At 44.0% G+C, this 26,180-nt stretch overlaps 2 protein-coding genes across 4 annotated transcripts in view; one reads left to right on the top strand and one right to left on the bottom strand.

The window, feature by feature from the left end:
• The window catches only part of LOC135523401 (RNA binding protein fox-1 homolog 3-like), a 706,321-nt gene that overhangs the window by 527,895 nt on the left and 152,246 nt on the right, over positions 1-26,180 (bottom strand). For all 3 annotated transcript variants that reach the window (XM_064950046.1, XM_064950045.1, XM_064950049.1), the window contains exon 2: positions 20,774-20,836. In XM_064950046.1, coding sequence (XP_064806118.1) covers positions 20,774-20,795 — 22 coding nt within the window. In that variant the 5' untranslated portion in view covers positions 20,796-20,836. The remainder of the gene's footprint in view (positions 1-20,773; positions 20,837-26,180) is intronic.
• The window catches only part of LOC135524892 (uncharacterized), a 3,778-nt gene continuing 1,614 nt past the window's right edge, over positions 24,017-26,180 (top strand). The window contains exon 1 of the mRNA XM_064952744.1: positions 24,017-24,207. Within this exon, the coding sequence (XP_064808816.1) occupies positions 24,017-24,207 (191 nt within the window). The remainder of the gene's footprint in view (positions 24,208-26,180) is intronic.

Below are 26,180 nucleotides of genomic sequence, written 5' to 3'. Positions count from 1 at the left end.
CATCTAACCCGAACAATAACCCTACAACTAACCTTAACACTTACCCTATTCCTTATTCTAACCCTAAACCTTATTCTAACCCTGACCCTAAACATTATTCTAACCCTAACCCTAAACCTTATTCTAACCCTAACCCTTATTCTAACCCTAACCCTAAACCTTATTCTAACCCTGACCCTAAACATTATTCTAACCCTGACCCTAAACCTTATTCTAACCCTGACCCTAAACATTATTCTAACCCTAACCCTAAACCTTATTCTAACCCTGACCCTAAACATTATTCTAACCCTGACCCTAAACCTTATTCTAACCCTGACCCTAAACATTATTCTAACCCTAACCCTAAACCTTATTCTAACCCTGACCCTAAACCTTATTCTAACCCTGACCCTAAACATTATTCTAACCCTAACCCTAAACCTTATTCTAACCCTGACCCTAAACATTATTCTAACCCTAACCCTAAACCTTATTCTAACCCTGACCCTAAACATTATTCTAACCCTGACCCTAAACCTTATTCTAACCCTGACCCTAAACCTTATTCTAACCCTAACCCTAAACCTTATTCTAACCCTAACCCTAAACCTTATTCTAACCCTAACCCTAAACCTTATTCTAACCCTGACCCTTATTCTAACCCTGACCCTTATTCTAACCCTAACCCTAAACCTTATTCTAACCCTGAACCTTATTCTAACCCTGACCCTTATTCTAACCCTGACCCTTATTCTAAACCTTATTCTTACCTTACCTTAAAATTCTAACCCTAACCCTTATTCTAAACCTTATTCTAACCCTAAACCTTATTCTAACCCTAAACCTTATTCTAACCCTAAACCTTATTCTAACCCTAAACCTTATTCTAACCCTAAACCTTATTCTAACCCTAAACCTAACTGTAACTCTAACCTTAGCAAGCAGTTGCTTATCAAAATATAGTATGATCATATGTAGATCACTCAATTAAAGACAGATTATTTTGTTCACCATTTGTTTTCTCGGTGCCAAAATGTGCCATGTGAAAGCCTATTATTATACGACAAAAGGAAAGCATGAATGAAACTCTTACAAAGACCTTACATTTACAATGTCAGCAAAGTAAATACCAAGTCAGTGAATCAAGCGTTTCCCTCCAGGCCCGTGGGGAAAGTGGTGCTGGCAGGCGACAGTGAGATTTGACTAATGTCCCACTCACTGAGAACAATCGAGACAAATGTCAGAGTAAATCAGAAATAGTTACACCATGCCCAAGATGACCCCAGGATGACCCCAGGACTCTTTATCAACCCTCACCCTCACCAGCCTTTTCCCATCTTCCTCATCCTCCTCATATCTCTCCCTCCCCCTCCCTCATTATCTCCCTCCCCCTCCCTCATTATCTCCCTCCTCCTCTCTCTCTCTCCCTCCCCCTCCTTCTCTATCTCTCCCTCTCCCCTCCCTCATTATCTCCCTCCTCTTCTCTCTCTCTCCCTCCCCCTCCTTCTCTCCTTGTAGCAACCCTCTCCTTCTCTATCTCTCCCTCCCCCTCCCTCATTATCTCCCTCCTCCTCTCTCTCTCTCCCTCCCCCTCCTTCTCTCCTTGTACCAACCCTCTCCTTCTCTATCTCTCCCTCTCCCCTCCCTCATTATCTCCCTCCTCCTCTCTCTCTCTCCCTCCCCCTCCTTCTCTCCTTGTACCAACCCTCTCCTTCTCTATCTCTCCCTCTCCCCTCCCTCATTATCTCCCTCCTCCTCTCTCTCTCTCCCTCCCCCTCCTTCTCTCCTTGTACCAACCCTCTCCTTCTCTATCTCTCCCTCTCCCCTCCCTCATTATCTCCCTCCTCCTCTCTCTCTCTCCCTCCCCCTCCTTCTCTCCTTGTAGCAACCCTCTCCTTCTTTATCTCTCCCTCTCCCTCTCCCCTCCCTCATTATCTCCCTCCTCCTCTCTCTCTCCCTCCCCCTCCTTCTCTCCTTGTAGCAAACCTCTCCTTCTCTATCTCTCCCTCTCCCCTCCCTCATTATCTCCCTCCTCCTCTCTCTCTCCCTCCCCCTCCTTCTCTCCTTGTAGCAACCTTCTCCTTCTCTATCTCTCCCTCTCCCCTCTCTCATTATCTCCCTCCCCCTCTCTCTCTCCCTCCCCCTCCTCCTCTCCTTGTAGCAACCCTCTCCTTCTCTATCTCTCCCTCTCCCCTCCCTCATTATCTCCCTCCTCCTCTCTCTCTCCGTCCCCCTCCTTCTCTCCTTGTAGCAACCCTCTCCTTCTCTATCTCTCCCTCTCCCCTCCCTCATTATCTCCCTCCTCCTCTCTCTCTCTCAACCTCCCACTCCTTCTCTCCTTGTAGCAACCCTCTCCTTCTCTATCTCTCCCTCTCCCTCCCTCATTATCTCCCTCCTCCTCTCTCTCTCTCCCTCCCCCTCCTTCTCTCCTTGTAGCTACCCTCTCCTTCTCTAGCTCTCCCTCTCCCCTCCCTCATTATCTCCCTCATCATCGCTCTCTCTCCCTCCCCCTCCTTCTCTCCTTGTAGCAACCCTCTCCTTCTCTATCTCTCCCTCTCCCCTCCCTCATTATCTCCCTCCTCTCTCCCTCCCCCTCCTTCTCTCCTTGTAGCAACCCTCTCCTTCTCTATCTCTCCCTCTCCCCTCCCTCATTATCTCCCTTCTCCTCTCTCTCTCCCTCCCCCTCCTTCTCTCCTTGTAGCTACCCTCTCCTTCTCTATCTCTCCCTCTCCCCTTCCTCATTATCTCCCTCCTCCTCCTCTCTCTCCCTCCCCCTCCTTCTCTCCTTGTAGCAACCCTCTCCTTCTCTATCTCTCCCTCTCCCCTCCCTCATTATCTCCCTCCTCCTCTCTCTCTCTCCCTCCCCCTCCTTCTCTCCTTGTAGCAACCCTCTCCTTCTCTATCTCTCCCTCTGCCCTCCCTCATTATCTCCCTTCTCCTCTCTCTCTCCCTCCCCCTCCTTCTCTCCTTGTAGCTACCCTCTCCTTCTCTATCTCTCCCTCTCCCCTTCCTCATTATCTCCCTCCTCCTCTCTCTCTCCCTCCCCCTCCTTCTCTCCTTGTAGCAACCTTCTCCTTCTCTATCTCTCCCTCTCCCCTCCCTCATGATCTCCCTCCTCCTCTCTCTCTCCCTCCCCCTCCTTCTCTCCTTGTAGCATCCCTCTCCTTCTCTATCTCTCCCTCTCCCCTCCCTCATTATCTCCCTCCTCCTCTCTCTCTCCCTCCCCCTCCTTCTCTCCTTGTAGCAACCATCTCCTTCTCTATCTCTCCCTCTCCCCTCCCTCATGATCTCCCTCCTCCTCTCTCTCTCTCCCTCCCCCTCCTTCTCTCCTTGTAGCAACCCTCTCCTTCTCTATCTCTCCCTCTCCCTCTCCCCCCCTCATTATCTCCCTCCTCCTCTCTCTCTCCCTCCCCCTCCTCTCTCCTTGTAGCAACCCTCTCCTTCTCTATCTCTCCCTCTCCCCTCCCTCATTATCTCCCTCCTCCTCTCTCTCTCTCCCTCCCCCTCCTTCTCTCCTTGTAGCATCCCTCTCCCTGTCTGTGTACCAACCCTCTCCTTCTCTCTCTTCCTCCCCCCTCCCACCTGTATCAATCCTATCCTTCTCTATCTCTCCCTCTCCCCTCCCTCCTCTCTCTCCCTCTCCCCTCCCTCCTTCTCTCCCCCCTCCTCTCTCTCCCTCCCTCCCCATCCGTCCTTCTTTACCTCCTTCTCTCCATCCCCCCTCCCTCCTCTCTCTCGCTCTCACCTCCCTCCTTCTCTCCCTCCTCCTCTCTCTCCCTCACCATCCGTCCTTCTTTACCTCCTCTCCATCCCCCCTCCCTCCCTCTTGCCCTTATAACAATCTCCATCTCTCCCTCCCTCCCTCTTTCCCTGTACCAACCCTCTCCCTCCCTCTTTCCCTGTACCAACCCTCTCTCTCCCTCCCCCTCCCCCCCTCTCACTGTACAAACCCTCCGCTCTCTCTCTCCCCCATCCCTCTTTCTCTCCCTTCTTTCTCCTTGTAAACACATGCAGCAGTTGTCGACCTACAGTATGCAGGAAAACGCCATGTGGTTAATTGTAAATAATATGCATTGAATGTGTTATCAATAATAGACTTGGCTGTAACTGCAGAAGTGTATACAGACATAGACAAACTCAGCGGCAGGTTTGGGTAGGTTACTTTCTATATACAGTTGAAGTTGGAAGTTTACATACACCTTCGCCAAATACATTTAAACTCAGTTTTTCACAATTCCTGACATTTAATGCTAGTAAAAAATGCCCTGTCTTAGGTCAGTTAGGATCATCACTTTATTTTAAGAATGTGAAATGTCAGAATAATAGTAGAGAGAATGATTTATTTCAGCTTTTATTTCTTTCATTACATTCCCAGTGCGTCAGAAGTTTAAATACACTCAATTAGTATTTGGTAGAAAAGTCTTTAAATGGTTTAACTCAAATGTTTCGGGTAGCCTTCCACAAGCTTTCCACAACAAATTGGGTGAATTTTGTCTCAATCCTCCTGACAGAGCTGGTGTAACTGAGTCAGGTTTGTAGGCCTCCTTACTCACAAATGTTTTTTCAGTTCTTCCCACACATTTTCTATAGGATTGAGGTCAGAGCTTTGTGATGGCCACTCCTATACTTTTGCTGTCCTTAAGCCATTTTCCCACAACTTTGGAAGTATGCATGTGGTCATTGTCCATTTGGAAGACCCATTTGCGACCAAACTTTAACTTCCTGACTGATGTCTTGAGATGTTTCTTCAATATATACACATTGTTTTCCTGCCTCATGGAGCCATCTAATTTGTGAAGCGCAACAGTCCCTCCTGCAGCAAAGCACCCCCACAACAGGATGCTGCCACCCCCATGCTTCACGGTTGGGATGGTGTTCTTCGGCTTGCAAGCCTTCCCCCCTCCAAACATAACAATGGTCATTATGGCCAAACAGTTCTATTTTTCTTTCATCAGACCAGGAAATTTCTCCAAAATGTAATTTATTTTGTCCCCATGTGCAGTTGCAAACCGTAGTCTGGCTTTGTTAATGTTGGTTTTGTACCAGTGACTTCTTCCTTGCTGAGCAGCCTTTCAGGTTATGTCCTAAGGTCCTTTGCTGTTGTTCTGGGATTTATTTGCACTTTTCGCACCAAAGTACGTTAATCTCTAGGAGACAGAACACGTCTCCTTCCTGAGCGGTATGACGTGGTCCCGTGGTGTTCATACTTGCGTACTATTGTTTGTACAGATGAACTTGGTACCTTCAGGTGTTTCGAAATTGCTCCCAAGGATGAACCAGACTTGTGGAGGTCTACCATTTTTCTCTGAGGTCTTGGTAGATTTCTTTTCATTTTCCCATGATGTCAACCAAAGAGGCACTGAGTTTGAAGGTAGGACTTGAAATACATCCACAGGTACACCTCCAATTGACTCAAATGATGTCCATTAGACTATCAGAAGCTTATAAAGCCATGACATCATTTTATGGAATTTTCCAAGCTGTTTGAAGGCAGAGTCAACTTAGTGTATATTAACTTCTGACCCACTAGAATTGTGATACAGTGAAATAATCTGTCTGTAAACAATTGCTGGAAAAATGACTTGTGTCATGCTGTAACGGCGTTCTTCGTTTGTCGAAAGAGAGTCGGACCGAAATGCAGCGTGGTGGTTACTCATGTCTTTATTAATGAAGAAAAAACAGAACGATACATGAAATAACTAATAAATACAAAAACAACAAACGGAACGTGAAACCTATTACAGCCTATCTGGTGAACACTACACAGAGACAGGAACAATCACCCACGAAATACACAGTGAAACCCAGGCTACCTAAATACGGTTCCCTATCAGAGACAACAAGAATCACCTGACTCTGATTGAGAACCGCCTCAGGCAGCCAAACCTAAACTAAACACACCCCTAATCAACCACAATCCCAATGCCTACAAAAACCCCAATACGACAACACAATAACATAAACCCATGTCACACCCTGGCCTGACCAACTAATAAATTAAGACACAAAATACTAAGACCAAGGCGTGACAGAACCCCCCCCCCCTAAGGTGCGGACTCCCGGACGCACCTCAAAACCATAGGGAGGGTCCGGGTGGGGTTCTGTCCATTTTTTTTTTTTTACCTTTATTTAACCAGGCAAGTCAGTTAAGAACACATTCTTATTTTCAATGATGGCCTGGGAACAGTGGGTTAACTGCCTGTTCAGGGGCAGAACGACAGATTTGTACCTTGTCAGCTCGGGGTTTGAACTCACAACCTTCTGGTTACTAGTCCAACACTCTAAACACTAGGCTACTAGGCAAGCCTGCAGCCCCATGGTGGCGGTTCCGGCTCGGGACGTGGACCCCACTCCATAAATGTCATAGTTCCTCCCCTTCGCGTCCTGAGATAATCCACCCTTGCCGCCGACCATGGCCTAATAGTCCTCACCCAGAACCCCACTGAACTGAGAAGCAGCTCGTGACTGAGGGGCAGCTCGGGACTGAAGCAGCTCGGGACTGAGGGGAAGCTCGGGACTGAGGGGAAGCTCGGGACTGAGGGGCAGCTCGGGGCTGAGGGGCAGCCCAGCACTGAGAGGAAGCCCAGCCAGGCAGTTGAATCCGGCAGATCCTGGCTGGCTGGCAGTTCTGGCAGATCCTGGCTGACTGGCGGATCTGGAAGAGTCTGGCTGACTGGCAGATCTGGAAGAGTCTGGCTGACTGGCGGATCTGGAAGAGTCTGGCTGACTCGCAGATCTGGAAGAGTCTGGCTGACTGGCAGATCTGGAAGAGTCTGGCTGACTGGCGGATCTGGAAGAGTCTGGCTGACTCGCAGATCTGGAAGAGTCTGGCTGACTGGCAGATCTGGAAGAGTCTGGCTGACTGGCAGATCTGGAAGAGTCTGGCTGACTGGCAGATCTGGAGGAGTCTGGCTGACTGGCAGATCTGGAAGAGTCTGACTGACTGGCAGATCTGGAAGAGTCTGGTTGACTGGCAGAACTGGAAGAGTCTGGCTGACTGGCGGATCCTGGCAGACTGACGGCTCTGGCTGCTTCATGCTGACTGACGGCTCTGGCTGCTCCATGCTGATTGACAGCTCTGGCGGCTTCTTGCAGACTGACAGCTCTGACTGTTCCATGCAGACTAACAGCTTTGGCAGCTCCTTGCCGACTGGCAGCTCCTTGCAGACTGGCAGCTCCTTGCAGACTGGCAGCTCCTTGCAGACTGACAGCTCCTTGCAGACTGGCAGCTCCTTGCAGACTGGCAGCTCCTTGCAGACTGGCAACTCCATGCAGCCTGGCAGCTCTAGCTGCTCCAAGCAGACTGACATCTCTGTCTGCTCCATGCAGACTGACAGCTCTAGCTGCTCCATGCAGACTGGCAGCTCTAGCTGCTCCATGCAGACTGGCAGCTCCTTGCAGACTGGCAGCTCCGTGCAGACTGGCAGCTGTGGCTGCTCCAAGCAGACTGACAGCTCTGACTGCTCCATGCAGACTGGCAGCTCTAGCTGCTCCATGCAGACTGGCAGCTCCTTGCAGACTGGCAGCTCCTTGCAGACTGACAGCTCCATGCAGACTGACAGCTCTAGCTGCTCCATGCAGACTGGCAGCTCTAGCTGCTCCATGCAGACTGGCAGCTCCTTGCAGACTGGCAGCTCCGTGCAGACTGGCAGCTGTGGCTGCTCCAAGCAGACTGACAGCTCTGACTGCTCCATGCAGACTGGCAGCTCTAGCTGCTCCATGCAGACTGGCAGCTCCTTGCAGACTGGCAGCTCCTTGCAGACTGGCAGCTCCATGCAGACTGGCAGCTCCATGCAGACTGGCAGCTCCATGCAGACTGGCAGCTCTGGCTGCTCCAAGCAGACTGACAGCTCTGGCTGCTCCATGCAGACTGGCAGTTCTAGCTGCTCCATGCAGACTGGCAGCTATGGCTGCTCCATGCAGACTGACAGCTCTGGCTGCTCCATGCAGACTGACAGCTCAAAGCAGACTGACAGCTCTGGCTGCTCCAAGCAGACTGGCAGCTCAGGCTGCTCCGAACAGGCAGGAGGCTCTGGCAGCGCTGTAGAGGAGGAAGGCTCTAGAAGCGCTGAACAGGCGGGAGGCTCCGGCAGCGCAGGAGAGGAGGAAGGCTCTAGAAGCGCTGAACAGGCGGGAGGCTCCGGCAGCGCAGGAGAGGAGAAAGGCTCCGACAGCGCAGGAGAGGCGAGGCGCACTGTAAGCCTGATACGTGGTGCTGGCACTGGTGCTATTGGACCGAGGACACGCACAGGAAGCCTGGTGCGGGGAGCTGCTACCGGATGGCTAGGGTGTGGAGGTGGTACTGGATAGACCGGACCGTGCAGGCGCACTGGAGCTCTTGAACACCTAGCCTGCCCAACCTTACCCGGTTGAATACTCTCGGTCGCCCTGCCAGTGCGGCGAGGTGGAATAGCCCGCACTGGGCTATGTAGGCGAACCAGAGACACAGAGCGCAAGACTGGTGCCAAGTAAGCCGGCCCAAGGAGACGCACTGGGGACCAGATGCATAGAGCCGGCTTCATGGCATTTGGCTCGACGCTCAATCTAGCCCAGCCGATACGCGGAGCTGAAATATACCGCACCGGGCTATGCACCCGCACTGGGGACACCGTGCGCACCACTGCATAACACGGTGCCTGCCCGGTCTCTCTAGCCCCCCGGTAAGCACAGGGAGTTTGCGCAGGTCTCCTACCTGGCGTAGCCATACTCCCTGTAAGCCCCCCCCAAGACATTTTTGGGGCTGATTCCCGGGCTTCCATCCACGTCGCCTTGCTGCCTCCTCATACCAGCTCCTCTCCGCTTTAGTCGCCTCTAGTTCCTCCTTGGGGCGGCGATATTCACCAGGCTGAGCCCAGGGTCCTTTTCCGTCCAGTTCTTCCTCCCATGTCCAATTCTCCAAGTGGTGCAGCCTCTCCCACTGAAGCTGCTTCTGTTGCCTCTTCTGTGGCTCCTGCCTGTTAACACGCTGCTCGGGCCGTGTGTGGTGGGTGATTCTGTAACGGCGTTCTTCGTTTGTCGAAAGAGAGTCAGACCGAAATGCAGCGTGGTGGTTACTCATGTCTTTAATGAAGAAAAAACGGAATGATACATGAAATAACTAATAAATACAAAAACAACAAACGGAACGTGAAACCTATTACAGCCTATCTGGTGAACACTACACAGAGACAGGAACAATCACCCACGAAATACACAGTGAAACCCAGGCTACCTAAATACGGTTCCCTATCAGAGACAACAAGAATCACCTGACTCTGATTGAGAACCACCTCAGGCAGCCAAACCTAAACTAAACACACCCCTAATCAACCACAATCCCAATGCCTACAAAAACCCCAATACGACAACACAATAACATAAACCCATGTCACACCCTGGCCTGACCAACTAATAAATTAAGACACAAAATACTAAGACCAAGGTGTGACACATGCACTAAGTAGATGTCCTAACAGACCTCCCCACACTATAGTTTGTTAACAAGAAATTTGTGGAGTGTTTGAAAAACGACTCTTAATGATTCCAACCTAGGTGGATGTAAACTTCCCACTTCACCTGTGCAATCCATTACAGTTACGAGTTACCTATCCAACATTGTAATCAGTAGAGTAACTTTTGGATTACCCAAACTCAGTAACGCCATCTGAATACGTTCAGTTGCTTTCCCATTAAGAGGCTAAGGTTAAAGGTCATCACGAATCTTACTCTGGAGGCCACTCTGCAGCGTGATCACTTGTCATAAAATCACATTTTAAACCTAACCCTAACCTTCACCAATATGCTAACCCTAATGCCTAACCCTAACCTTCACCAATATGCTAACCCTAATGCCTAACCCTAACCTTCACCAATATTACTAACCCTAATGCCTAACCCTAACCTTCACCAATATGCTAACCCTAATGCCTAACCCTAACCTTCACCAATATGCTAACCCTAATGCCTAACCTTAACCTTCACCAATATGCTAATCCTAATGCCTAACCCTAACCTTCACAAATATGCTAACCCTTATGCCTAACCCTAACCTCCACCAATATGCTAACCCTAATGCCTATCCCTAACCTTCACAAATATGCTAACCCTAATGCCTAACCCTAAACTTCACCAAAATGCTAACCCTAATGCCTAACACTTACCTTCACAAATATGCTAACCCTAATGCCTAACCCTAACCTTCACAAATATGCTAACCCTAATGCCTAACCCTGACCTTCACCAATATGCTAACCCTAATGCCTAACCCTAACCTTCACAAATATGCTAACCCTAATGCCTAACCCTAAACTTTCACCAATATGCTAACCCTAATGCCTAACACTTACCTTCACAAATATGCTAACCCTAATGCCTAACCCTAACCTTCACAAATATGCTAACCCTAATGCCTAACCCTGACCTTCACCAATATGCTAACCCTAATGCCTAACCCTAACCTTCACAAATATGCTAACCCTAATGCCTAACCCTAAATTTCACCAATATTCTAACCCTAATGCCTAACCCTTACCTTCACAAATATGCTAACCCTAATGCCTAACCCTAACCTTCACAAATATGCTAACCCTAATGCCTAACCCTGACCTTCACCAATATGCTAACCCTAATGCCTAACCCCAACCACACTGCTAACCCTAATGCCTAACCCTAACCACACTGCTAACCCTAATGCCTAACCCTAACCTTAACCACACTGCTAACCCTAATGCCTAACCCTAACCTTAACCACACTGCTAACTCTAATGCCTAACCCTATCCACACTGCTAACCCTAATGCCTAACCCTAACCACACTGCTAACCCTAATGCCTAACCCTAACCTTAACCACACTGCTAACCCTAATGCCTAACCCTAACCACACTGCTAACCCTAATGCCTAACCCTAACCTTAACCACACTGCTAACCCTAATGCCTAACCCTAACCACACTGCTAACCCTAATGCCTAACCCTAACCTTAACCACACTGCTAACCCTAATGCCTAACCCTAACCACACTGCTAACCCTAATGCCTAACCCTAACCACACTGCTAACCCCAATCCCTATCCCTAACCTTATATTAAGACCAAGAAGCACATTTTTGTTTCTATACATTTTTATAGTATAGCCAATTTATGTTTTGCAGCTGGCCCAATCTAGTGGAAATCGCTCAGTTCTTCCGCAAGGACAAGACTCATGACAATACATGTCAACCTCTTTAAGAAGAAGACAAAAATGATCTATTGCAGGATGAATACATTTTACATAGCTGGCCATAGCTGGATGCTGTATTTTACTTTATGGGTTATGCAGGCTTCTTCTAACCCATTGTTTTTTATTACATATAATAATATGATTAGGCTAGATCTTTATATTTAAATAAAATAAAAACGTCTGTAAGATTTCCAGTCATTCCAATTACATCAATACCACTTGATCTTCAAGAATAGGACTTGGAAATATGGAAATATAGATTAGCCAAAATGTTGAACATAACCCCAATACTAAGAACTACAATTAGCCTACTCTTTAATTTGTGACTTTTTTTTTTGTCATGGACGACTGATTGGGCTCATTGCTTCGAGTTGAAAAAAAATACTGCTCTCAGAATGGCGTGCTTTGAGCACGACCGCAATGTGTTTTCACATGTGGAAATATGCTGCATTTGCAATAAACCTATTGATAATGCTTTTGTTTGTGACACTTTGATATCTTTATCATTTGCAGCTGTTTATCAAAAGTGCTCGAGTTTGAGCCTGTGTCTTCTAGGCCGATGGACTTTAATTTTGTCTGCATAAATTAGATTGAACAATAAAAGCCCCACCTGTGATCTTCTTAAAGTAAAGTTTTTGTTGACAGTATGGAGGACAAACTTGCTAACTGCCTGGTACTCAGCACTCTATTGTCCCTCTAACCACTCTGACATCAATACAAATGTATTCGAAAATCTAATCAAACACCTCATAAGAGCCCATGAGCCCATGTTGCCCAATATTTCTATAGGCCATGCAATTGCGTGAGAAAACAGAGTTTGGATGGCCTCTATTAAAAAGAGGAGGCTCCCACCAGCGTTCTATAGGCTAGGCCTACTATATTTATTTCTCAACTTTCCTAATATTAAGCACATTGCTTCTCTTTACAACAGGAGTATAGCCTACCTTGCTGGCATCAAAATGAACCACGGGAAAAGAGTCCTCCATTTGCTATTGAAGTGTATAGATTACATGTACCCCCCCCTGTTTCGAGACAGGTGCATGATAATGGTCCATTCCAGAGTGTGTGAGTGGAGCGTGCCAATTTGAATGGAGCGTGGAGAGAGATTGTTAGCCTTCCCTCCCTTCTCTCCCGCTTCAATTTCACTCCAGTAGCGCTCCAGTAGCTCTCACTTCACGAGCTCAGGGCATGCCCGGCCCATCATGCATTTGTGCTCTGTTTGTGTGCTGCTAATAGCCCCTTGCTTTAGCTACTGTCATGGAGTTCACTAAATATTTTCACAAAGAAACTGATAAAACACACAGGTGCTAAATCAAGGTGACTTACAAAGATGAGAACCAAGAGAGGGAGTGTGGTGATGTAGTGTCCTCTACTAAAGAGAGGGAGTGTGGTGATGTAGTGTCCACTACTAAAGAGAGGGAGTGTGGTGATGTAGTGTCCACTACTAAAGAGAGGGAGTGTGGTGATGTAGTGTCCACTACTAAAGAGAGGGAGTGTGGTGATGTAGTGTCCACTACTAAAGAGAGGGAGTGTGGTGATGTAGTGTCCACTACTAAAGAGAGGGAGTGTGGTGATGTAGTGTCCACAACTAAAGAGAGGGAGTGTGGTGATGTAGTGTCCACTACTAAAGAGAGGGAGTGTGGTGATGTAGTGTCCACAACTAAAGAATCATTGTGGAATCTGAATAGACATGTATCCTGAAAGCATGATTCTCTATTTACTACATGCTAAAAGAAAGGAACGAGGTGGGTAGATAACTAAGTGTCTCATTGTAGCAACATTTTTATAAACTAAAAATCTCTTAAAAGTTTTGTTTATTTTTGTTTAATTATCTACACAATTCTGGCCCAATAGGCCTGGCATATTCCCACAATCAAGGAGCTTTCCGTTTTGATTGGGTTATTTTGCCTAAATATATATATACATACATTGTATCTGTCTTGTACATGTGGTGTCCTCCTCTGACAGTTGTGTGCCTCTTTTTGTGAAGGCTGGAATTGTTTAGTTGACCTTCCTCTCCTGTAGCAGATCGTGGACTGTGAATCCCTGGTCAGCCATGACCTCATCACCTGGACAGAGGTACTCCAGAAACCCAGAATTCGATGATATATATATACCTCCATATGCTGAGGAGATGAACACTAGACCACAAGGCGCATTGTAGCACGGATGGTCTCCCTTGGCAACAATTGAATGTACTCAGATTCTCTTCCTTCGTGTCAATCCAATAACTATTCACTCGACTGACAATACTCTAGGAAACACCAAACCTTTCTGCTAAATACTGCTGCAGCAAGTTGAGCTTAAGCTTCATCAGTGTCATCAGGAGTGGGTCTGTCAGGTCTAACTGAACGCTGCCTTTGTAGAGGGGTAGAAGATGTTCCACCAAGGTAGAAAAGGCAGAAAGAGACAAGCCTGTATGCAGTTGACAGAGTGCTTCATTCCTCTGCAGGGTTTTGTAGAGAGAAGCTGCTGGGCACTGTGTCCCTGCCTCACGTGTAGTTTTACATGATCTTTACATCATCATGTAAAACTTTACGTAATCACCTGAGCTGTAGTTGTGATGACCTGAGCTGTAGTTGTGATCACCTGAGCTGTAGTTGTGATCACCTGAGCTGTAGTTGTGATTACCTGAGCTGTAGTTGTGATCACCTGAGCTGCAGTTGTGATCACCTGAGCTGTAGTTGTGATCACCTGAGCTGTAGTTGTGATCACCTGAGCTGTAGTTGTGATCACCTGAGCTGTAGTTGTGATCACCTGAGCTGTAGTTGTGATCAACTGAGCTGTAGTTGTGATCACTTCGAGACGGGTCTGCCCATTGAGTTCGGGCATCCTTCACTGAAGCCATATTCATTCCTTCTATCTGTGTTGGCCAATCCTCATTTGCAATCTGGTGAACACTTGAGCCTTTTGTGTCATCTATTAAGAAATCAGTATGGCTTTGATACATTTACATTACATTTAAGTCATTTGGCAGACGCTCTTATCCAGAGCGACTTGATAAACAAGTCAATGGACAATTAATAACAAAACACCATACTGCATGGATGATCCTAATAATATCTAATTCTCATAATAGTTAAGTATATATCAAATGGGTGTTATTATATTATTTATTGACTTGTAGAGGAAATACATGGTGCTATTATGAGACTGTGCTTAGATAGAAGAGGAAGATGGAGACTCGACATGAGAGCAGGCAAACTGCTCAAGCGTTTGTCTTACCTGTCACCGATGACTGCCTGACCAACACCTGACACCTGTTTCTTTTCAAGTGGAGCATCTTAGACAAGCCATTTTTATTTCACCTTTATTTAACCTTTATTTAACCTTTATTCCACCTTTATTTAACCTTTATTCCATCTTTATTTAACCTTTATTTAACCCTTATTTAACCTTTATTTAACCCTTATTTAACCTTTATTCCACCTTTATTTAACATTTATTTAACCTTTATTTAACATTTATTTAACCTTTATTTAACATTTATTTAACCTTTATTTAGCCTTTATTCCATCTTTATTTAACCTTTATTTAACATTTATTTCACCTTTATTTAACCTTTATTTAACCCTTATTTAACCTTTATTTAAACTTTATTCCACCTTTATTTAACATTTATTTAACCTTTATCCCGTCTTTAATTAGCCTTTATTTAACATTTATTTAACCTTTATTTAACCTTTATTTAACCCTTATTTAACCTTTATTTAACCTTTATTCCACCTTTATTTAAACTTTATTTAACATTTTTTACCCTTTATTTAACCTTTATTTAACTTTGGTAAGTCAGTTAAGAACAAATTCTTATTTTCAATGACGGCCTACCCCGGCCAAACCAGGGACAACGCTGGGCCAATTGTGCACCGCCCTGTGGGACTCCCAGTCACGGCCGGATGTGATACAGCTTTTGAATCGAACCAGGGTCTGTAGTGATGCCTTGCGCACTGAGACGCAGAGCATGCTATTCTGTTCTTCTGAAATAGACTACATGTTTCTTTAGACATGTCTAAAATAAAAATAAAACAATTATAGTGATGGTGTAGGCTATATTACATGGATTTATTGTGATGGTGTAGACTATATTACATGGATTTATTGTGATGGTGTAGGCTATATTACATGGATTTATTGTGATGGTGTAGGCTATATTACATGGATTTATTGTGATGGTGTAGGTAGACTATATTACATGGATTTATTGTGATGGTGTAGGCTATATTACATGGATTTATTGTGATGGTGTAGACTATATTACATGGATTTATTGTGATGGTGTAGGCTATATTACATGGATTTATTGTGAAGGTGTAGGCTATATTACATGGATTTATTGTGATGGTGTAGACTATATTACATGGATTTATTGTGATGGTGTAGGCTATATTACATGGATTTATTGTGAAGGTGTAGGCTATATTACATGGATTTATTGTGATGGTGTAGACTATATTACATGGATTTATTGCGATGGTGTAGGCTATATTACATAGATTTATTGCGATGGTGTAGACTATATTACATGGATTTATTGTGATGGTGTAGACTATATTACATGGATTTATTGTGAAGGTGTAGGCTATATTACATAGATTTATTGTGATGGTGTAGGCTATATTACATGGATTTATTGTGAAGGTGTAGGCTATATTACATGGATTTATTGTGAATGTGTAGACTATATTACATGGATTTAATAGACTTTTTAAAATGTAGATGTTCCAAAGGTCTTCATCAGTGGCTTGTAGGAAGCCAGGAGATGCTAAATGTGTTTTAGTTCATTAACTGTCAATTACTGTGAGACCGGCAGTTATTTGCTTGACATTCACCGGTTCAACCCTCGGAGGAAGTCCAGTACACGTTTATTCCATCCTGGGATGAGAACTATGCAGCTGTTGCAGTAGCACATTTATACTGGCTTTCAACTGGGGCACATTCATAACACTGATTATGTTGCATTTCCTGAACAGAAACAAATTAAACCTACCTGAATTTGTCCAATAGAAACTCTCGTTTTGCTCTGTTTGCTTTCGTGTGGTTCTTACAGATGCACTATGCAGATATCGCTCTGGCATTTCCTGGTTGCAAAATGTATACTAATTTGCTTAATTTCAGTCTATGTCACAAAACAAGCAACTTTAGTGGAGAGAATCATTGTACAATTTAAAACCGCTGTGAAATATCTCAGACTGCTTCACCACTGCTGACGTCCTTACCTCCATTCATTCAAGTTAGATAATCTTTGGATGTCGACAGCAGTCGCAACACCCCAAGACATAGCTTGGAATGTAGTCTACACAAACCTATTCCTTCTATTTTCCTGCATTCCATTAAACACATTTGGTGTGTCACCATAGTGGTCTCATTTTTGTAATCTGTTACATGAAGGGATCTTTACTCCTCTTTCTCAACTACACACAGACAGAGAATGGAGAGAGAGAGAGAAAGAAATGACATCTTGGGGATGTCATTCGAAAACATAATGTTAACTTTCACTGCTATGCGGATGACACACAGCTGTACATTTCAATGAAACATGGTGAAGCCCCAAAATTGCCCTCGCTAGAAGCCTGTGTTTCAGACATAAGGAAGTGGATGGCTGCAAACTTTCTACTTTTAAACTCGGACAAAACAGAGATGTTTGTTCTAGGTCCCAAGAAACAAAGAGATCTTCTGTTGAATCTGACAATTAATCTTAATGGTTGTAAAGTTGTCTCAAATAAAACTGTGAAGGACCTCGGCGTTACTCTGGACCCTGATCTCTCTTTTGACAAACATATCAAGACTGTTTCAAGGACAGCTTTTTTCCATCTATGTAACATTGCAAAAATCAGAAACTTTCTGTCCAAAATGATGCAGAAAAATTAATCCATGCTTTTGTTACTTCTAGGTTAGACTACTGCAATGCTCTACTTTCTGGCTACCTGGATAAAGCACGAAATAAACTTCAGTTAGTGCTAAATACGGCTGCTAGAATCCTGACGGGAACCAAAATATTTGATCATATTACACCAGTGCTAGCCTCCCTACACTGACTTCCTGTCAAGGCAAGGGCTGATTTCAAGGTTTTACTGCTAACCTACAAAGCATTACATGGGCTTGCTCCTACCTGTCTCTCTGATTTGGTCCTGCCGTACATACGTACACGTACGCTACGGTCACAAGACGCAGGCCTCCTAATTGTCCCTAGAATTTCTAAGCAAACAGCTGGAGGCAGGGATTTCTCCTATAGAGGTCCATTTTTATGGAATGGTCTGCCTACCCATGTAAGAGACGCAAACTCGGTCTCAACCTTTAAGTCTTTACTGAAGACTCATCTCTTCAGTGGGTCATATGATTGAGTGTAGTCTGGCCCAGGAGTGTGAAGGTGAATGGAAAGCAACGAACCACCCTTGCTGTCTCTGCCTGGCCGGTTCCCCTCTTTCCACTAGGATTCTCTGCCTCTAACTCTATTACAGGGGCTGAGTCACTGGCTTACTGGTGCTCTTTCATGCCGTCCCTAGGAGGGGTGCGTCACTTGAGTGGTTGAGTCACTTGTGTAGTTGAGTTACTGATGTGACCTTCCTGTCAAGGTTGGCGCCACCCCCCTTGGGTTGTGCCGTGGCGGAGATATTTGTGGGCTATACTCGGCCTTGTCTCAGGATGGTAAGTTGGTGGTTGAAGATATCCCTCTAGTGGTGTGGGGGCTGTGCTTTGGCAAAGTGAGTGGTGTTAATCCTTCATGTTTGGCCTTGTCCGGGGGTATCAACGGATTGGGCCACAGTGTCTCCTGACCCCTCCTGTCTCAGCCTCCAGTATTTATGCTGCAGTAGTTTGTGTCGGGGGCTAGGGTCAGTTTGTTATATCTGGACTACTTCTCCTGTCTTACCCGGTGTCCTGTGTGAATTTAAGAACGCCCTCTCTAATTCTCTCTTTCTTTCTCTCTCTCAGAGGACCTGAGCCCTGGGACCATGCCTCAGGACTACCTGGCATGATGACTCCTTGCTGTCCCCAGTCCACCTGGCCGTGCTGCTGCTCCAGTTTCAACTGTTCTGCCTGCGGCTATGGAATCCTGACCTGTTCACCGGACATGCTACCTGTCCCAGAGCTATTATTTGATCATGCTGATCATTTATGAACATTTGAACATCTTGGCCATGTTCTGTTATAATCTCCACCCGGCACAGCCAGAAGACGACTGGCCACACCTCATAGCCTGGTTCCTCTCTAGGTTTCTTCCTAGGTTTTGGCCTTTCTATGGAGTTTTTCCTACCCAACTTGTTTCAACGCCAGCATTGCTTGCTGTTTGCGGTTTTAGGCTGGGTTTCTGTACAGAACGTTGAGATATCAGCTGATGTACGAAGGGCTATATAAATACATTTGATTTGATTTGATTTGAAAGAGAGAGAGAGAAAGAGAGAGATCTCTGGGCCCTGACAGTAAACCTCAGTAAGACCAAAATAATGGTCTTCCAAAAAAGGTCCAGACACCAGGACCACAAATACAAATTCCATCTAGACACCGTTGCCCTAGAGTACACAAAAAACTATACATACATGGTTGTGAGGTTTGGGTTCCGCTCACCAACCAAGATTTCACAAAATGGGACAAAGAACAAATTGAGACTCTGCATGAGGAACTCTGCAAAAATATCCTCCGTGTACAACGTAGACCATCAAATAATGCATGCAGAGCAGAATTAGGCCAATACCCACTTATTATCAAAATCCAGAAAAGAGCCGTTAAATTCTACAACCACCTAAAAGGAAGCGATTACCAAACATTCCATAACAAAGCTATCACCTACAGAGAGATGAACATGGAGAAGAGTCCCCTCAGCAAGCTGGTCCTGGGGCTCTGTTCACAAACACAAACACACCCCACAGAGCCCGGGGACAGCAACACAATCAGACCCAAACAAATCATGAGAAAACAAAAAGATAATTACTTGACACATGGAAAGAATTAACAACAAAAAAACAGGGCAGACTAGAATGTTATTTGGCCCTAAACAGAGAGTACACAGTGGCAGAATACCTGACCACTGTGACTGACCCAAACTTAAGGAAGGATTTGACTATGTACAGACTCAGTGAGCATAGCCTTGCTTTTGAGATAGGCCGCCGTAGGCAAACCTGGCTCTCAAGAGAAGACAGACTACATGCACACTGCCCACAAAATGAGCTGGAAACTGAGCTGCACTTCTTAACCTCAAAACCAAACACGATATTGATAAACTCCCGTATCTACTGGATGAAATACTACAGTGTGCCGTCACAGCAGCAAGATTTGTGACCTGTTGCCACGAGAAAAGGTCAACCAGTGAAGAACAAACACAATTGTAAATACAACCCATATTTAATTAAGCTTATTTATTTTCCCTTTTGTACTTTAACCATTTGTACATCGTTACAACACTGTATATATACATAATATGACATTTTTAATGTCTTTATTCTTTTGTATCTTCTGTATGTGTTAATTATATAATATGACATTTGTAATGTTTATTGTTTTGTAACTTCTGTATGTGTTAATTATATAATATGACATTTGTAATGTTTATTGTTTATTGTTTTGTAACTTCTGTATGTGTTAATTATATATTATGACATTTGTAATATTTACTGTTTATTTTTATTGCTTATTTCTCTTTTGTATATTATCTACCTCACTTGCTTTGGCAGCGTTAACATACTGTATGTTCCCCATGCCAATAAAGCCCCTTGAATTGAGAGAGAAACAGAGAGAGAGAGAGAAGAGAGAGAAACAGAGAGAGAGAGAGAAGAGAGAGAAGAGAGAGAGAGAGAGAGAGAGAAGAGAGAAACAGAGAGAGAGAAAGAGAGAGAGAGAGGAGGTGAGCGAGTGATCAAGATATAAAAAGAGAAAGAGAGAGAAAGAGAAAGAGAAAGAGAAAGAGAGAGAGAGGAGGAGAGCGAGCGAGCGATCGAGATATAAAGACAGAGAGGGAGTGGTTTGTCACTCAGCAGGCTGAATTAAAGAGGCTTGTTGTGGCTTTTAATATCCATTCATTGGGTGGACTGCTGACAGTGTGAGAGTGGTGCTCAGCTCAGCTAGCCCAGTCAGGCTAGGATTTATAGCTGGCTCTAATGGGCATGCCCAGAACCAATGGACTGCAGTCAGCACATTACCTCTCTCTAGCATTTCCATCCACCACACACACAGAGGAACACACACACAGAGGAACACACACAGGGAGGAACACACACACACAGAGGAACACACACACACAGAGGAACACACACACACAGAGGAACACACACACAGAGGAACACACACACACACACACACACACAGAGGAACACACACACAGAGGAACACACACAAAAGGGAACACACACACAGAGGAACACACACACAGGGAGGTAGAGACACTCATAGGAATACACACACACACACAATCAAACACAGGAGCTTACACAAGGTTTTACATGAGGACACAGGCACACATGAACACACACTTTTGTTGCTCACCTGGCTGTGAGGACATACACTTTTGCGAAGGAAGGACACACACACACACACACACACACACACACACACACACACACACACACACACACACACACACACACACACACACACACACTCACTGACCTGCCCAGCTGGGGGTATCCATGTACAGCTGACAGCTGACAGTGAGGGGACTGATGTGGTGCCCTGAAGGAGAAACAAACATTACAACAACATTAGGACAAACATTACAACAACTCTAGGACAAACATTACAACAACACTAGGACAAACATTACAACAACTCTAGGACAAACATTACAACAACTCTAGGACAAACATTACAACAGCACTAGGACAAACATTACAACAACTCTAGGACAAACATTACAACAACTCTAGGACAAACATTACAACAACACTAGTACAAACATTACAACAACACTAGTACAAACATTACAACAACTCTAGTACAAACATTCCAACAACAATAAAACAAACATTACAGCAACATTAAAACAAACATTACAACAACTTTAGAACAAACATTAGTACAAACATGACAACAACATTAAAACCAACATTACAACAACAATAAAACAAACATTACAGCAACATTAAAACAAACATTACAACAACTTTAGAACAAACGTTAGTACAAACATTACAACAACATTAAAACCAACATTACAACATCATTAGTACAAACATTACAACAACATTAAAACAAACATTACAACAACATTAAAACAAACATTACAACAACATTAAAACCACCATTACAACAACATTAAAACAAACATTACAACAACATTAAAACAAACATTACAACAACAATAAAACAAACATTACAACAACAATAAAACAAACATTAGAGCAACATTAAAACAAACATTACAACAACATTAAAACAAGCATTACAACAACAATAAACAAACATTACAACAACATTAAAACAAACATTGCAACAACAATAGTACAAACATGTGTTAATACTTATGGGCCGTTTATATATAATATGAAAACAGTGAAATAGCTTATACAACCTCTCTAATAGCTAACTACAGCCTCTAGTAGATCTGTGAGATACAACCTCTCTAATAGCTAACTACAGCTAGTAGATCTGTGAGATACAACCTCTCTAATAGCTAACTACAGCCTCTAGTAGATCTGTGAGATACAACCTCTCTAATAGCTAACTACAGCCTCTAGTAGATCTGTGAGATACAACCTCTCTAATAGCTAACTACAGCCTCTAGTAGATCATTAGAGTCTGAAATATGACTGAAACTATGTCCACTGTGAGATAAAACCTCTCTAATAGCTAACTACAGCAGCCTCTAGTAGATCATTAGAGTCTGAAATATGACTGGAACTATGTCCACTGTGAGATAAAACCTCTCTACTCCACACAGCTGTATCCTCAAGCCAGAGTGAGGGAACTACAGGCACACAACCACAGGTGTCCAGACCCCTACACTCTTTGAAATCAAGTTATCTACCTAGAACCTTCTATGAAGGGTTCTACCAAGAACCATTTCATTATCTAAAGGTTCTTCCTAGAACCGTTTGTCAGGTGTAAAGTAATTATTTAAAAATACTTTGTAGTGCTACTTAAGTAGTTATTCATGGTATCTGTACTTTACTATTTCTAGTATTTCTATTTATTTTACTTTTACTTTACTAAATTCCTAAAGAAAATAATGTACTTTGTACTCCATACATTTTCCCTGACACCCAAAAGTATTTGTTACATTTTGAATGCTTAGCAAGACAGACATTTTTTCTAATTCACACACTTCAAGAGAACATCCCTGGTCATCCCTGGCAGACTCACTAAACACACGTTCTTTGTTGTAAATTATGTCAGAGTGTTGAAGTGTGCCACTGGCTATTCACCACATTGTTAGGCAATAACTCGGCCCTCAAAGAAAGGTCTTATGATATATGTAATTATTGTCATAAATAATTACATTTTAAGGAAAATTGTGCAGTCTGGTTTGCTTAATATATTTTAGCAATTAACATTTTTAGCAATTACATTTACTTTTGATACTAAAGTATATTTAAAACCAAAACCTTTTTTACTTTCACTCAAGTAGTATGTTACTGGTTGACTTTCACTTTTACTTAAGTCATTTTCGAGGAAGTTATCTTTACTTTTACTCAAGTATGACAACTGGGTACTTTCCCACCACTGCCGTTTATGAAGGGTTCTGCCAATGAACGTGGAGATCCCACCAGCCCTATTAGTGTTTAAAATGTAACTATTTATGACAATAAGTACATATATCATAAGGCCTTTCTTTGAGGGCCGAGTTATACCCAAACAATGTGGTGTTAGGAATCTCCTGGTTTAAAGTCCACATCAGGCCTACAAATCACATTATGCCTGTGTGCAAAGTGATGTGTAATTCATATTGATGTGATGTGTAATTCACATTGAATCCAGACAGAGTTAGGATATCCAAACATTAAAGGACAACTCTACCCCAAAACAATGTTTTGGTATTTGTTTCATTAGTCTATTGTTTACATGGTCCCAAAAATGTTTTGCTTGTCAGCAATCAAGTTTTCAAGATATGTTTCTTTTCAAATAAAGAAACATCCCTGTATGATTTCTGTATTTTCAATGGGGAAGGGTAGCAGGTACAAGGTGCACAGGTTTCTGGTAAGAACTACAACGCTGCTGGGTTTTACACGCGTGTTGAACAAAGTGGTTTTTGGTAGAACCCTATCACTCCGCAAAGAACCCTTTTGGAACCCGTTTGGAACCGTTTTTTTGTAAGAGTGTTGAGAAGAGAGGGATGAGGAGGCAGAAGAATAGAAGGAGGGAAAAGGGAGGATAAATGACAATCTAGCAAGTTTACTTTTGGAAGTGCTTTGCCATACACAAACCTCCCGTGTGTGATACCATATTAGCCGTAGTGGACCCTAGGGAAATGCTGTCTGAGTGACGAAACATCTCCCCGTCTGGCGCTGCATTAACATAATGAGTGTAATGGCAGCAAGTTGGGCCTATTCAGATAAAACATGCATAGAGGAGTGTTGGCTAGGGTCGTTTCTACTGACAAGGAGAGGAGCGGAGTATCGCTGGATCTTTTAAATGGTTTAAATTAATCTGATGTATAGATACTGTATAATCGCTTCGGGAGAGAGTGAGAGGAACCTATCAGTGTTCAGAACCGTAGTGCCTGAACCCTTTTTCTCCAACTGGATCCTGGAATTCCTGACGGGCCACCCCCGGGTGGTAAGGGTAGGCAACAACACATCCGCCACGCTGACCCTAGATACGGGAACCCCCCAGGGGTGCGTGCTTACTCCCCTGCTGTACTGCCTGTTCACCTAACTGCTTGGCAATCAACCACAAGGCGCAGAAGGTAGTGTGATGTACATCACTGGGGCCAAGCTCCCTGCCATCCAGTACCCCAATACCAGGCGGTGTCAGAGGAAGGCCCAGCCAGCCAACTCACAGACTGTTGTCTCTGCTACCACACAGCAGGCAGTACCAATACACCAAGTCTGGAACCAACAGGACCCTGAACAGCTTCTATCCCCAAGCCATAAGACTGCTAAAGAGTAAGTTAAATGCCCAGACTATCTGCATTGACCCCTCTTGCACAAACTATTTTTGACTCATTACATATGCTGCAGATACTTTTTTATTATCTATTCTATTATGTTGCCTAGTAACTTTATCGAAATAAGTGACAAATAACATTTGATATGGGGGGTGGCACTTGGAGAGATGCTATAGTGCAGCATTTCCCGAACTCTTTGTGGCCCAAAGCGGTGCAAACATTCGTTGTTTTACCCTAGCAACACACATCTGATTCAAATAATAAACTAATCAAGTCAAGCTAATCATCAATCATCAAAAAACGACAACATGCACCCCTTGGGGTACAGAGGACCAAGTTTGGGAAACGCTGCTGTAGTAGGTGTGTTGTGTGTAGTAGGTGTGTTGTCTATAGTGTGTGTTGTGTGTAGTAGGTGTGTTGTGTTTAGTAGGTGTTTTGTGTATAGTGAATAGTAGGTGTGTTGTGTGTAGTAGGTGTGTTGGGTATAGTGAATAGTAGGTGTGTTGTGTGTAGTAGGTGTGTTGGGTATAGTGAATAGTAGGTGTGTTGTGTGTAGTAGGTGTGTTGTGTATAGTGAATAGTAGGTGTGTTGTGTGTAGTAGGTGTGTAGTGTGTAGTAGGTGTGTTGTGTGTAGTAGGTGTTTTGTGTATAGTGTATAGTAGGTGTGTTGTGTATAGTGTATAGTAGGTGTGTTGTGTGTAGTAGTTGTGTTGTGTGTAGTAGGTGTGTTGTGTATAGTGTATAGTAGGTGTGTTGTGTGTAGTAGGTGTGTTGTGTGTAGTAGGTGTGTTGTGTATAGTGAATAGTAGGTGTGTAGTGTATAGTAGGTGGGTAGTGTATAGTGTGTTGTGTATAGTAGGTGTGTTGTGTATAGTAGGTGTGTTGTGTGTAGTAGGTGTGTTGTGTGTAGTAGGTGTGTAGTGTATAGTAGGTGTGTTGTGTGTAGTAGATGTGTTGTGTATAGTGTATAGTAGGTGTGTTGTGTGTAGTAGGTGTGTAGTGTATAGTAGGTGTGTTGTGTGTAGTAGATGTGTTGTGTATAGTGTATAGTAGGTGTGTTGTGTATTGTAGGTGTGTTGTGTGTAGTAGGTGTGTTGTGTATAGTAGGTGTGTTGTGTATAGTGTATAGTAGGTGTGTTGTGTATAGTAGGTGTGTTGTGTGTAGTAGGTGTGTTGTGTATAGTAGGTGTGTTGTGTGTAGTAGGTGTGTTGTGTATAGTAGGTGTTTTGTGTATAGTGAATAGTAGGTGTGTTGTGTATAGTAGGTGTTTTGTGTATAGTAGGTGTGTTTTGTATAGTAGGTGTGTTGTGTGTAGTAGGTGTGTTGTGTATAGTAGGTGTTTTGTGTATAGTGAATAGTAGGTGTGTTGTGTATAGTAGGTGTGTTGTGTATAGTAGGTGTGTTGTGTATAGTAGGTGTGGTGTGTATAGTAGGTGTGTTGTGTGTAGTAGGTGTGTTGTGTATAGTAGGTGTTTTGTGTATAGTGAATAGTAGGTGTGTTGTGTATAGTAGGTGTTTTGTGTATAGTAGGTGTGTTTTGTATAGTAGGTGTGTTGTGTGTAGTAGGTGTGTTGTGTATAGTAGGTGTGTTGTGTATAGTAGGTGTGTTGTGTGTAGTAGGTGTGTTTTGTGTAGTAGGTGTATAGTAGGTGTGTTGTGTGTAGTAGGTGTGTTGTGTATAGTAGGTGTGTTGTGTATAGTAGGTGTGTTGTGTATAGTAGGTGTGTTGTGTGTAGTAGGTGTGTTGTGTATAGTAGGTGTGTTGTGTATAGTAGGTGTGTTGTGTGTAGTAGGTGTGTTGTGTATAGTGTGTAGTAGGTGTGTTGTGTGTAGTAGGAGTGCTGTGTGTAGTAGGTGTGTTGTGTATAGTAGGTGTATAGTGTATAGTGAATAGTAGGTGTGTTGTGTATAGTAGATGTGTATAGTAGGTGTATTTTCCATCCCACAATATCTAAAGTTGGCATTGACC

This window comes from Oncorhynchus masou, chromosome 31, assembly GCF_036934945.1.
Source record: "Oncorhynchus masou masou isolate Uvic2021 chromosome 31, UVic_Omas_1.1, whole genome shotgun sequence".
Classification (NCBI taxonomy): Eukaryota; Metazoa; Chordata; class Actinopteri; order Salmoniformes; family Salmonidae; genus Oncorhynchus; species Oncorhynchus masou.
This window is presented reverse-complemented; position numbering and strand designations above follow the sequence as displayed.